The 14,867-nt window shown below is 40.1% G+C and overlaps 1 protein-coding gene across 1 annotated transcript in view; it reads left to right on the forward strand.

Annotated features, from left to right (window-relative positions):
• Positions 1-14,867, forward strand: part of COL4A1 (collagen type IV alpha 1 chain) — a 307,217-nt gene that overhangs the window by 275,161 nt on the left and 17,189 nt on the right. Inside the window, exons 30-40 of the mRNA XM_075336674.1 lie at positions 1,885-2,035; positions 2,131-2,244; positions 4,327-4,494; positions 4,596-4,685; positions 9,571-9,717; positions 9,812-9,910; positions 10,016-10,105; positions 10,230-10,369; positions 11,218-11,344; positions 11,428-11,508; positions 12,602-12,700. Of these exons, the coding sequence (XP_075192789.1) occupies positions 1,885-2,035; positions 2,131-2,244; positions 4,327-4,494; positions 4,596-4,685; positions 9,571-9,717; positions 9,812-9,910; positions 10,016-10,105; positions 10,230-10,369; positions 11,218-11,344; positions 11,428-11,508; positions 12,602-12,700 (1,306 nt within the window). The remainder of the gene's footprint in view (positions 1-1,884; positions 2,036-2,130; positions 2,245-4,326; positions 4,495-4,595; positions 4,686-9,570; positions 9,718-9,811; positions 9,911-10,015; positions 10,106-10,229; positions 10,370-11,217; positions 11,345-11,427; positions 11,509-12,601; positions 12,701-14,867) is intronic.

A 14,867-nucleotide genomic window follows, 5' to 3' on the forward strand; every position in this document is an offset into this window, starting at 1 on the left:
GTGCGCATACCCTAAAGGATCTAAACATAAAAAAATAAGCAGAAAAGTTTGTGAAAACCAAACTGTGTGACAGTCTCAAAACTTTTGGCCACAACTTTATTTGTGTATATAAGTAATAAGCTGGGAGCTCAGACCACTGCTGACCTGCTATAAGGTTTAAAACCATAAGCAAATAAATTCAGCTTTGTAACAAATATGTCAGTCGTTCTGAACCTGTGTCAGAGTTTCATCTAACGCATTCCTATTATGTGCTGGTAAATTATACATATTATATTGTATATTTCCTTACACCTAGCATTTATTTTTTCATCTACTGCTGACAAAGGTCTTAGGGCAGCTTTGCACGTTGCAACATCGCACGTGCGATGTCGGTGGGGTCAAATCGAAAGTGACGCACATCCGGCGTCACTTTCGACATCGTAGTGTGTAAATCCTAGATGATACGATGAACAAGCGCAAAAGCGTCGTTATCTAATCATCGGTGTATTCTCCGACATTTCCATAATGCCGGTGCCGCGACAGGTCCGATGTAGTTCCTCGTTCCTGCGGCAGCACACATCGCTGTGTGTGAAGCCGCAGGAGCGAGGAACATCACCTTACCTGCCGCCGGCGGCTATACGGAAGGAAGGAGGTGGGCGGGATGTTTACGTCCTGCTCATCTCCGCCCCTCCGCCGCTATTGGCCGCCTGCCGTGTGACGTCGCTATGACGCCGCACGACCCGCCTCCTTAGGAAGGAGGCGGGTCGCCAGCCAGAGCGACGGTCGCAGGGCAGGTGAGTGCATGTGAAGCTGGCGTAGCGATAATGTTCGCTACGCCAGCTATCACAAGATATCATACCTGCGACGGGGGCGGGGACTATCGCACTCGACATCGCAGCATCGGCTTGCGATGTCGTAATGTGCAAAGCCTTAATGTTTGGTGCTAATTCAGCAGCTAATCTAAACTGAACTTATGTTTTGAAGCATTGAAATAATTGGAACGATTGTCGAATTTTGCATCCACTAAGTGACTATTAAAAGTCCTCCATTATATATAGTGAAGTGAAGGTAAAATTTGGAAAGTGCACTGACTTGCTGACACACATGAATTGTGCCGACATGAGAAAAAAAACACAGCATGCTGCATTTAACACCATATTGGCTCATGCACACCCAAGTATATGGGTGCAAGTGAAACATCGGACTGCACTGATGACATCCGAGTGCAGTACGATATACACAGAGACAGGCAGTGGAGGAGATAGAGATTAATCTCTCCCTCCTCTTCACACCTGGGATCCGATTCTCACATGCAAGGGAATCGGATCACAGTAAATGACAATCAGGTCAGACTCGAAGCAGAGCTTGAGCTGAGTGTCAACATACAACACCTGATGCTCTCGCATTGGATGCTGTACATTGATATGTGTGTACCCTTAATAAATGTTCCCTGACCCTACTCAATATTTGTGACCTGCCGCTTTCTTCAGTGTTTACTGGAGCAAGCCGAAGGTCACTGTTTAATACAAGTTTGTGAGAGCCTCGTTCTGGCCTAGTTCTAGTTCTCATAGACTTGCATTGAGATCTTGTGATGTAACTCCTGACTTCCGACCAGTCAGAAGTTGCAGTCACAAAATGGTGCCGTAGGACTGGTGCCATGGTAAAAGGGGAAAATGTCAGCAGGTGAGGATAACATCGGGATCGAGGCCCTACGACTAAAAGCACCACCCCAACGCTGAAAAGAGACACTGCTGAAGTAATACTTTAATAAAACCCGTATAATGTTCTTTTTGAGTATTTTTAGAGTTTTCTTACCTACCTACATTTTCCATATAAAAAACAATTTTTAATTAAATTTATTTTTTCTATTTAATTTGTATTTCATTTTCCTTTTTCAATTTCTAGGGGGATCCAGGACAGGGCCTTCCAGGCCCTAAAGGGGCGCATGGGCTCCCAGGTCCTCCAGGAATCACTGGAGAAAAAGGAAGCACAGGACCCACAGGTGTTCCAGGAGATCAAGGTCTTCCAGGAGTTCCAGGATTTTCTGGGGTTAAAGGTAAGGTCTGTGTAGAGTGTATAATGTACACCATTAAGCAAGTAACTTATTTAACATGTGCAGTTAAATAATTTTATTTAATTTCTTCCAAAAAGGTGACTCTGGACCAGCTGGAGCACAAGGCATGAGGGGTAACCCTGGTGTACCAGGATTTGGCCCACATGGAGAACCAGGCCCTCAAGGAGTCCCAGGATCCACAGGAGCTCCAGGTGACAAGTCATTTTAAGAAAAAATTAAGTCAATATCCTCTGGGGACACGATGAATATTGGATATTATGAGGGGAATTTATCACTGCTGGTTTTAATAAGGAGCTCGTTGGCGTTAAGGTGCATTTACACTGCATAATTATTGGGAATGAGCATTCTTACGAAATCACATATGCATCAAATAAAAGGATTTAAGTTTACTTAAAGCCCGCTTTACATGCTGCAATATATCTTACAATGTGTCGGCGGGGTCACATCATAAGTGACGCACATCCGGCATTGTAAGGTACATTGCAGTGTGTGACAGGTACGTGCGATTGCGATTGAACGGTAAAATGTTCATCGCAAACACATCGTACCTGTCTCTAGAATTGCACGTCAAATTGTTCATCGTACCCGAGGCAGCACACATCGCAGCGTGTGACACTCCGGGTACGATGAACAGATCTCACCTGTGTCCTGCGGCTCCCGGCCCACAATGCGGAAGGAAGGAGGTGGGCGGGATGTTTACGTCCCGCTCAGCTCCGCCCCTCCGCATCTATTGGCCGGCTGCTGCGTGACGTCGATGTGACGTCGAATGTCCATCCCACTCCAGGAAGTGGACATTCGCCGCCCACATCGAGGTCATATAGAAGGTAAGTATGTGTGATGGGGGGTTACTCGTATGTGCGGTACTTTCAACAAATTGAACGTGCCTCACATACGATGGGGACGTTGCAAATCGCATACGAAATCGTATGCGAAATTGCAACGTGTAAAGCAGGCTTTAGAAATCATCGTTAACAAATTGCAAGAAGAAGATTGCATCTAGTACTCCGCATCCCGGGATTTACTGCCTCATAGCAAATATCACAATTATGAGGGTTTGCTAGACTGACTTGATAATTGGTTTACACTGCACATTCCCTTGCCCCTTTTATCTATTCCCCACCACTCTGGGATGGGGAGACATGCACTGAACTCATTGATTGTCTGTATGGTAAGAATGTCCATAGCTACATATTTCCATTTATCTTATATACCATTACAATAATCTTTCTCTGCAATCTGAACATTGTATAGTTATATACTACTGTATGTTTTGCAGCAAAACTTCACTTGGGAATCTCTAACTATTTATGACTATTTTTTGCTGTAATTATCTGCAGCCCATTAGTTTTAGGTCTTTTGTAACAAGACTTTGTACCTAATTTCTGAAGCACAATTATTGTATAAATGTTAAACTGAGGTATAAATTCATGGGGGAAGATTCATCGCCGGTCTTGATGACGTGTCGGAGCAGATGACCCTGATTCAATAAGAAGGGCAAGCCCCTTAATGAATCAGGTGAGGCACGTAGTAGCATGTGCCATTGTGTACCTCGCCAAAAATCTTACTCCAGCCTCTATGAACGCAATTGCTCATCATGAATTGGATTAGCTGAGGTCACCATGCCCCTGTCCTGCCTCAGCTTCACACACTTTGTCAGAGCTAGAGCGAAAATGTGTGAAAATCATAGAAGTAACATTTTTTGTGCATCCTCTCGTTGCGCAAAAAATTCCGTTTTAAACGTTTTAAAGCTTTTTTTAGACAAATCTAGGAAAAGCTTTGATGAATCACCCTCATAGATTTTTGGTAGCATAGGGTTCCTGCTTGGTTTATTATAATATCTGTTTACTATATTAGGAGCCCCTTTATTATGCTAATTTGTAATAGCTATTTATAAGTAAATCTATCGACCGCCATACACAATAGACTAAAGTCGGCCAAACCTGCTGATATTGGTGGGATCAGCTGACTGTCTAATGTGTGCGAGAATCTCTCAACTCTATTCAGATGACATAAGGGGAGAAAAGGAACCGGCTATTTGGATTTCACATGGCCAATCCGTAAGCCTCTGCCAGAGGAGTTCGGGTTTTTCTATAGAGTGCTCAGCCAAGTTGAATGTTCTTGGGTATGGGGGAATCAGGGAAGAAAGCTGTCGGCTGCAGAGTTGTTCGGTTGACAACTATCTAATATGAGTGGGAGCTAAAATGGTATATTGTAGTGACTTCCAAGTGTAAATTTAGTTTGTGTCAGCATTTGTTATTGTCTGACTTCCACAGGTCAAATAGGAACAAAGGGTGAAAAAGGCTATTCAGGTTTTCCTGGAACGGACATGCCAGGACCCAAGGGGGACAAAGGCACATCAGGCATGCCTGGTATAATGGGTATGCCTGGGGTACCAGGGAATCAAGGTCTACCAGGAAAAGATGGGTCTCCCGGTCTCCAAGGTAAGCATGCATAAAGTTGTTTGGAGACAATACATGATTCACAAATGTATTTTAACTAAATGGTGTAAGAAACATAAAAATGTGTTAATTTTTTCTAATAGGACAAAAAGGAGATATGGGTTTTATGGGAGTGCCAGGAATTCAAGGCCAAACAGGTACACCAGGAAATCCAGGTCTACCCGGGGAAAAAGGTAAACTACATCTAAGAGACTTAAATTAGCACCTTTTAAGAAATAACATATTTTTGATAATATTCAATTCAAGATCATGTTATCTAAAATTATTTTTTATTTCATAATTTCCATACTATTATACATATATACATACATATTATAGTTTTGTAAATTATTTTATGCAGTCCATCATGACAAAATTCACACTGTATCTGTTCCAACATTTGTTTATAATTTACGAAAGTAACTTAACAAAGAAGACAAAATCTGAAAATCTGAGCACGTTGAGTACTTGGTTGCTGAAATTTCGGCACCATTTCTGCATCTCTTAGCAGATAAAACACTGCTTTTTTGTTGCGTTTTCAGTGCGGTTTTTATGCATACTTTTTCAATGCATTTTTCATGCATTATGGGGTGGAAACATGCTGCAAAAACGCTGAAAGCATTGACATGTTGTAGATTTATTTCTGCACCAAATCTGAAAGGAAATAAAAGCAATAAAATTTAAGAATTCTCATTGACTTTATTGGCATAAGGATTTGCATGCAGTTTAGTGACAAAAGTGCATTCAAAAATGCATAGAAAAACCCACTGTGTGCACACAGCCTTATTGTTTTTATATGATGACTTTTGACACTCAGGCTTCCTTTGTCGTACATGCAATTTTTTTCTCGCCAGTGTCACAAAAATGCAGTTTTCAGTCCTTATATGTACCATGTGAAAAAGATATCTGCTGCCATGCTATATTGTAATAGCCACTGAGCTGAGTTGAATGTGAAAGACATCATATTTCTCAACTGGGCCATTAAAAGGGAAGCTACTGTCAGAAAATGACCGATTGTTAACATCATTTGTGGGAGAGTACATATGTTTAAGTAAAAAAAATAAAATAAAATATATATATATATATATATATATATATATATATATATATATATTTATTTATACTGTATAAACAACATAATTAGTAATCTTGTAATTTTCACAGTGACCACAGGGGCTTTTTTAGATTAATACTTCCTGTCCTTTCCTGAAGATATATCAGCAAGCCACCTTATTACCATGGCAGGATTGCAATGACAAGTCACACTGATATACACAGCTGACACCACAGGCTCTGCCTCTCACAGTAGACAATGTCACATGTGATCCTGTTCTACCTCCCTTTTCAATAACATTTGCACAGGTTCATTAACCCCTTCACACCATGGACAATTTTTGTTTTTTGTATCCATGTTCTTTGTTCTCCTTCCCTTTCTCCAAGAGCCATAACTTTTTTATGAAAAAAGAAACATGTTCACTGTACTGTAAAAGTGACCTGGAAATATTCTCAAGGTCAGTGCAATTATACAGAAACCGAACATGTTTTGTTTTTTTTTATTTTAAGTAGTGAAAAAAAATTGGAATTTTGTAAAAAATATTTTGCTTGTGTCACCATTTTCCAAGACCTGTAATATTTGCAATTCTTGGCACATGGAACGGTGTGAGGGCTTATTTTTTGCTCGGCCTGAGCTGATGTTTATATTAATACCATATTAGAGTAGATACAATGTGTTGATCACCTATTATTGCATTTTATCGCAATGTTACGGGGCCCAAAAACCCTTAGGCTCTGTGCCCACATGTGCGTATTGCATGCAGTTATGCTGCGTATTGCACTGCAGCGTAACTGCATGCATCCTGTGTCCCCTGCACAATCTATGAAGATTATGAATAATCCATGCCCACGTGGCGTTTTAGAACGCAGCGATTTGCATGCTGCCAAATCGCTGCGTTCTAAAAAGCAACATGTCACTTCTTTCATGCGGTTTGCATGCTGTCTCCATTCTGTCTCTAGAGAGAGGCAGCATCCAGAGCACACGAATTCTGCAATCACAAAAGTTTCAGAACGGAGCTTTTCAGCTGCGCTCTGAAGCGGACATGCAGTGACATTACACTGTGGTGCAGAGCGCACACACGTGGGCACATAGCCTAATTCTGGCTTTTTGAGTTCTTATCTTGTTACGTTGTTTATCTATTGGATTATCTTTTTTATATTTTGATAAATCTGTCTTTTATTAATGCAGCAATACCAAATATGTCCATTTTTATTTTTAAATTGCTTTATTTTTAATGGGGCAAAAGTGGGTTGAGTTGAACTTTTATAATTTTTTTATTTTTCTCATATTTTTAAAAACATTTTTCTCACTTTTCACTGTATTTCTTAGTCCCTTTAAGGGACTTGAACCTGTGATCATCCGGACTATACACAGCAGTGCTACAGCTATGTATATTGAAAATCGAGGTCTCCTATGAATGCCAACTAAAGGTCTTTAGTCATAGCAACCCATTCATACCTCGCGATCATGTCACAGATGTGTTCATGGGTGCATAGAGTGATGTGCCCGCCTGCCGCAATGACTGTCAGAGATTGACAGCGGCACTCAACAGGTTAACAGCTTCGCTCCAGCTGCAGCTGTTAGAGGCAGATAATGGCTAAATAACACAGCCATCATCTGCTGGAAAAGATGTAGGCTCGGCTTGCGAGCCTGCACCAAAGTCAGGGACCTGACATAGGAGAAAACTGTACGTCATATGTCGGGAACGGCACTTATGGCTATTTACAAATGTTGTGTCCTGAAACAATAGGAAGTTAAAAGCTAAAAAAAAAAACTGTGAAAATTGCGAGATTTCTATTTTTTATGTTTAATACAGATTATGATATGAAAAAAACAATATTTTAAAAAAAAATGTAAAACCTGATGTAAGCAGTAGGTGTCGATTTAAGATGATAGCTCCCCTTTAGGTTAGTACATGTGTGTGTGACAACTTGGCTGGGTGACCGCATGAGTGAGTGCCTAACTTAGTGAGAGAGAAAATTGCTAAGTGGATGAGAGGGGGAAAGTTTGTGGAGTGTGGGTACAAAGCAGAACATAAGCCTAAAATTAGCTCAGCTTAGAGGTAGCTCTCCTGTCCTCTTTATGCATATATTAAGAAAATATATAACAGTAGATAAAGAAGTCATATCCCAGGACCATGAGCTATCTGCAAAACTCACCAATTATAATAATTATAGCCCTAATGTGAGATTACAGGACATTTTAAGATCACTTTTAATACCAGTATTAAAAAGAGCTACAATACCTATGACGCTTAGGTAACAATATCAAACCACATTGATATAGAAAAGTATAATATAACAAACCCTCTATGGTGTGAGAGAATGGGATGATAGGAAAACAATGGTGTTCCTACAGTAGCTACGTATACATTGAGGGTAAAGGCCCAGTCACACTAAACAACTTACCAGCGATCCCAACAACGATCCAACCTGATAGGGATCGCTGGTAAGTTGCTAGGAGGTTGCTGGTGAGATGTCACACTGCGACGCTCCAGCGATCCCACCAGCAACCTGACCTGGCAGGGATCGCTGGAGCGTGGCTACACGAGTTGCTGGTCAGCTCACCAGCAACCAGTGACCAGCCCCCAGCCAGCAGCGCCGCGTGGAAGCGATGCTGCGCTTGGTAACTAAGGTAAATATCGGGTAACCAACCTGATATTTACCTTGGTTACCAGCGCACACCGCTTAGCGCTGGCTCCCTGCTCTCCTAGCTACGGTACACATGGGGTTAATTACCCGATGTGTACTGCAGCTACATGTGCAGAGAGCAGGGAGCCGCGCACACTGCTTAGCACTGGCTCCCTGCTCTCCTACCTACAGTACACATGGGGTTAATTACCCGATGTGTACTGCAGCTACATGTGCAGAGAGCAGGGAGCCGTGCACACTGCTTAGCGCTGGCTCCCTGCTCTCCTAGCTACAGTACACATGGGGTTAATTACCCGATGTGTACTGCAGCTACATGTGCACAGAGCAGGAGCCGGCACTGACAGCGTGAGAGCGGCGGACGCTGGTAACGAAGGTAAATATCGGGTAACCAAGGTAAGGGCTTCTTGGTTACCCGATGTTTACTGTGGTTACCAGAGTCCGCAGGAGCCGGCTCCTGCTGCCTGCACATTTAGTTGTTGCTCTGTCACTGTCACACACAGCGATGTGTGCTTCACAGCGGGAGAGCAACAACTAAAAAATGGCCCAGGACATTCAGCAACAACCAGTGACCTCACAGCAGGGGCCGGGTTGTTGCTGGATGTCACACACAGCAACATCGCTAGCAACATCGCTGCTACGTCACAAAAGTTGTTCGTTAGCAGCGATGTTGCTAGCGATGTTGTTTAGTGTGACTGGGCCTTAATCCTACCTTCACAGTATGACTTAGTCAACAATAATGGAAATAGCTCACCCATATTCTGTGTGGAGTACATCATCAGGGTCCATTACTGGTTCATGGGATCTCCTTCTAATAACCAGGCAGGCATCAGGATAAGCAAGCAAATGCCCTATTTCACCCCGTAGGAGCTACTATAACCCTGTGAACCCCAAATACTTGCTCCCTCAGAAGAGCAGTCTACAACTGACCGCATACATAACTTGCCATAGATGTCCCTAATGGCTTCCCAATGTGTTTCCTCCACAATGGATTTATCAGGGGAGTATGACAGGACAAAGATGATATACTGAACACAGAAAATGGGTGAGCTAGTTCCATTAATGTTGACTCATATATTTTTATTGTGGAAGTAGGACTACATTTGGTGTATACGTAGCTACTGGTGGAACACCATTGTTTTCCTATCTTCCCATTTCCTCACACCATAGAGGGTTTGTTACATTATTCTTTTCTATATCTATACTTTTGTTTTTTGAGTGTCATAGGTATTGTTGACAAATCTATTGTGACGTGAGATAGATGAATATTTATTACTGTGTTATGTTAATCTGAAATAAATGTGCAAGTGTAAATGACCTACAGTGTAATCTTCCTATATATCTATTTTAGTTATTAATTATTGTTATCACGTGTAGGCGATCTGGGTCCAACTGGTTTCCGTGGGGAAATAGGATCCCCAGGTACAAAAGGTGACAAGGGAGAACAAGGTTTGCAAGGACTTCCAGGAACACTTCCACCCATGGAACATATGAAGGGTGATAAAGGAGATCAGGGGTCAAGAGGTATAATCATTTATGTCCTGTGTTTAAAAAAAAAAATAAGAATAATAATAATAGCTATTCTTTTTAACAACATTTAAAAAATATATATTTTCAGGGCAAATTGGACATGAAGGAGAAAAAGGATTGCATGGTGATTTGGGATCCACTGGAATGCCTGGAAAAGACGGGGAGCAAGGAATGCCTGGGAAGCCAGGTGATAATATTATTACATGCATTCTTATATGCTGAAAAGAAGTCTTAAAACGCTTTTGTCAATAAATATTAACCTAAATGATATAATGTCCTTGCATATTTACAGGACCAAAAGGAGAGAAAGGTGGTCAAGGAATCCCAGGAACTCAAGGGACACCTGGACAAAAAGGGTCTGTGGGAGAAATGGGTTTGCCAGGTATACATTTTTAGCTCTAATTTTTTTTACATTTACATTGAAGCCTGTACTTGACCATTCACTTTTATAGATATTTGTTATTCTCTGACTTAATTTGTTGCGGAAACACAAATTTTACGTTTAGGGTCAACTGGGCCAAAGGGTGAACATGGTGCTCAGGGAACTCCTGGTCTTCCGGGTGTTACTGGAATCAAAGGTGAAAAGGGCTTTAAAGGGGAAGACGGTCTTCCAGGCATTGGCATACCAGGACCTCCTGGCACAAAGGTAATTACAAAAATCCAATGTGACAAAATGTAGTTTCGTCATTTAATGACATAAACTTAATCTGTTGTTTATATTTTATTTCCTTGCTCAAGGATGATGGGGACTTTTTTGAATGTAGTAATTCCAGCTTGTGTTTCATGTTCAACATCATATTTAGTAAGCCATTGCAGTACTTTTAGATGAGTATGGAAAAGTGGAAAAGTGGGTGAAGCGATTTATCTATTACGCTTTTCTGCAATTTTCTGTTTAGAAATTTGTGGCACATGCCACTCTGGGAGAAAGACTAGTACATTGCTCAGGCAGTGATAGCAATAATAGATCTCCCTTAAGTTTTTGAAATACAAAAACAATTTTACAATAGTTAAAAATACAAAAAAATTATTAAATGATAATTTGCATAGAACATTATATATATGTGTAATGAAAAATATATATAAAAGTTTAAATCCGCTTCCCCCCACAACAATTTTACCATACCATTTTTACACCACAGTAAATGCCATTAAAAAATCCAAATACAAATGGCGGATTTGTGTTGTATTTTCTACCCCACTAAGAATTTTTTAACCACTTTTCAGTACATTCAATGGTAAGAGAAATGGTGCAATTACATTACAAACTTTAGATCATATGGCTAGGAGTAGTTAAAAAATAATAAAATTATATCTCTTAGAAAAAACAGGCGTTAACATTGTATCATCTTATCCAAATATTAACACATTAAGCTTTATGTTGTATTCCACTGAACCCTGTATTTGATACATTAAAAATAACAGCTTTTCCCTGAAAGTGAATGTGTATATATGTTTTTGTTTCTGATTGTATTTTTAAAACACATTTGAATGTAGGGTGATTCTGGAACTGATGGTCTTCAAGGTGTACCAGGCGAAAGGGGAGAAAAAGGTGACATTGGTGTCCCTGGAATGCCTGGAATCCCAGGACCAAAAGGATCAACAGGCTCTGCAGGGTTTCCAGGTGATTAGATATCCAGTAATTTGAGCTGAATATTTTTGTAAAGAGGGAAGTGCAACTTTAACATAACTTTAACGTGTCAATAGGTAATCCGGGTATTCCTGGAGAGAAAGGAGCAAAGGGCTTTTCTGGACAAGATGGTATTCCTGGATCAAAAGGACAACCAGGTGAGAAGCCTAAAAGAAAAAACTCCCTTTAAAGGGGTTGTCTGCTACTCGGACAACCACTTCACAATTGCCATATTTCCCCCTTATAACACTTACACTTCAGTCAGTGCAGTGCTGTGTTGTCGCTGGATTCCCCAAAGGCTCGCATGACATAACAATCTCTGCAGCCAATCAGTGCTGGCTTTGCTTTCCCTTCGTTCAGATAAATCAGACATCCGGAGGAAGTGAGGGAGCATCCACAGCTGACTATAATTACTATTATTTTATGAGAGGGAAACAGGGTGATTGAGAAGTCCATTACATGGACAGCCCCTTTAAAGGGGTTTTCCAGATTTAGTACATATATCACCTATGCATACCTAGCGCAGAGTTTTCAAAAACATGGTAGGGTTGACTGTAAACTCCTAGGCATACTCTAAAACTGTGTTAATAAGAGAAAATTGGAGGACCTCGAACAGATCATTATAATTGCAATTGTCCTCATTTTACAGATCACATTAAATGCTACTGACGCCTTTAAAACTGCTTTATCACTATTGCCAAAAGGCAGATATTAGCTGCTTGGTGGGGGTTTTAGGTGCTAGACCCCCACTAATTTCCTATTGATAATGTATCTGGTGGATATGTTCTCAATTGTAAAGTACTGTTCAACATATTTAACCCATTTCTCAATATTTTGCTTACTTGTACAGTTCATGCAAGGTGCTGGTTTGGAGCTCAGTAGCTGAGACAACACTGTACCCAGCAGATGCTGCCTAATGCCTATTTTGTACAGTCAGCACCTTCCAGATCTAAGATTTGGTCGCTGATGTTAATCCTCCATATGCTGCTGTCAATCATTGATGGTGGCATTTAAGATGAGTAATCCTGGGACCATGCAGTTCTAGGTGCTTATTTCTACCTCTGCCACATACCGGTAATTGCAGGGTTTCTTTTGTAGCTGAGGTCTGCTGAAGTCCCCCAAGGCTGCCAAGTTGCTAATTCTGTGATGTGCAGCAATGAGCTGAGCTTTATAGGAGTATTTTTTTTTCAAACATTACTTTTACTTAAAAAAATCTGTTAGAATGAGTTTTGTTTTTTGGTAAATTTGCAGGTGACCGTGGAACTCAGGGGCTTTCTGGCTCAGTTGGAGAAAAAGGGGAACCTGGGTATGATGGGATTCCAGGAACACCAGGAGAAAAGGGTGAACCAGGTAAGTCTAGTTGGATTGTATTGCTTCAATATTTCTTATCTTCCTTCCTTGCTTTTCCAAGGAATAGTAATACATTCCGAAATCTAGAACAATTTAATGGTTATTTAAGAGACATACTTAACTATTTATATGATATATATATATCTCAAACCTGGATAGTGAAACCATTCGTAATTTTTTAAGTTATATTTTCTAATCATACAGTAATTATGGTAGCAGTCATCTTACCTGAGGTTCTGTTAACAATATTTATAGAGGTACTTTAAAACGTTCACATGGATCTCATAGTAAACAATGGACTGGAGATGTTCATCGACCTCTTTGGCAGAGTTTCTAGGCCTTCTTTGTGAACTGTGCTGAGGTATTTGTGCATAAGTGGGTAGGAGTTAGGGCATATTCATCATCTATTATGAATGGTGGATTGTCCATTATATATATATTTATTGTTATCCAGTCTTTGATGATGACATGTCTATTAAAAAGTGGTCAATACAGGATAGAGTACAAAGGAAAAATGGTCTGCAGCACTCTTCTCCGTGGACGCAAAGTCAAAGAAACTCCAAGGAAGTCACTTGAAGGAAGTCCAGTAAGAAAAGACAGCGTACAAATCCAGGGTGAAAAAATAATCCAAAAGTGAATTCTGCCATGAACAAGGTGTTACCTTTTTCATGGCGGAATAAACTGTTGGATTATTTTTTCACCCTGGATTTGGATGCTGTTTTTTCTTACTTACAGAATAGATTGCTTCAGTCTGTTAGAGGGCTCAGGAAGAAGATTGAAAGGACTTAGTATTTTATATCCTGTATACAGATTTTAAAATGAAAAACAAAAATGAACAACAAATCTGAACAAAACTTAAAAACTTTTCAGAAGAAGCTGTCACGTGTTTATGCATGAATATGATTATAATAAAATTGATGGCCATTACATAAATTATAGCCATCCTTTTTTTTCACTAGTTCCGCCTTCTCGTGGGCTATGCCTATTTGGCAGTTGTTTCTGGGCTGATAGGAGGGCGCTGCCTGTAATAATGTCTGATACCCATTGCACTCAGGCATAAGAAATTCCTGCTATCCTGTTTCTGTATAGCACACAGACAGAAGCAGCAGTATTGGATACATTATACAGCTGGCCTGAGCAGTGTAACTGTGAATCCATCACTATGGATCAGACTGGTAACCTGCTATAAAAGCTGTCAAACATATCTGTTTCTCTGCCTTGTGTAAGTGCTTCTCTTTGCTCCCTACTCCTTGACCCCCTTCCTTTTCATAGCATTTAATTGATTAAACAACCTGACACTTTACTATTATGGCAGTTTGTCTTGGTTGGACCAAGATAGATTTGACCTTTTTTATGAGTGGTTGTCAATTTCAGAAGCCAGTGGTGGAGGAGAGGTGGCTCATTGGTGGAGAAACAGATTTCTCCAATAAGATTTATTTCAAAATTTCTTATATTGATTTATTCTTTTAATTTATGTAATGTTTGTTTAAATCACAGTGACTATATAAAAAAAGCTTTATGTAAACAATGTAAGCCATAGACATTTTCTAATTGCACATTTACATTACCAATTTTGTTGAGAGAGTATAGGAAATACATTATCTCCTAAATAGCATTTATTAACCTACAGCAGGATTGGGGCCTACTGTTCACCATACAGATAATATCTCTTCAGACTTCCATATAAAAATGCATGTTCAGATTGGAGTTTAATTTCAACAGGGAGCGGTGGGTAAGACGAAGCCAGAAACATCTGGCATCACATATCTCCTGGGGAAACACATCAAAGAGTTGGTCAGCCAATTAAGTGGGAATAATGCATCGAAATTTCATTAAAAAACGGATGTAACTGGGGTTTTAACAGTAAAATCCCTTAAACATAACATCTAGATATGGTGTTTCTTTTCCCATTGAACAGCAAAGTAGAAGAAAAGTATAAAAAATATGCAAGGCATGAACTCCTAATTTCCTAAAAAAAATACATTATTTTCTTTTTATGTGCCATAACCAAATATCACATTTTTTTTACAATTGATAGCATAAAGGTTTACATTCTGCAGAAAAATGTGTACTTCACAATCAGGATTTTCAAACTGTGAAAAAATACACTAAGGCTATGTGCGCACTTTGCGTCAAGTTTGTTGCAGTTCAAAAAGCATCCTCTGGC

This window comes from Anomaloglossus baeobatrachus, chromosome 2 (genome assembly GCF_048569485.1).
Source record: "Anomaloglossus baeobatrachus isolate aAnoBae1 chromosome 2, aAnoBae1.hap1, whole genome shotgun sequence".
In the NCBI taxonomy this organism is placed as follows: Eukaryota; Metazoa; Chordata; class Amphibia; order Anura; family Aromobatidae; genus Anomaloglossus; species Anomaloglossus baeobatrachus.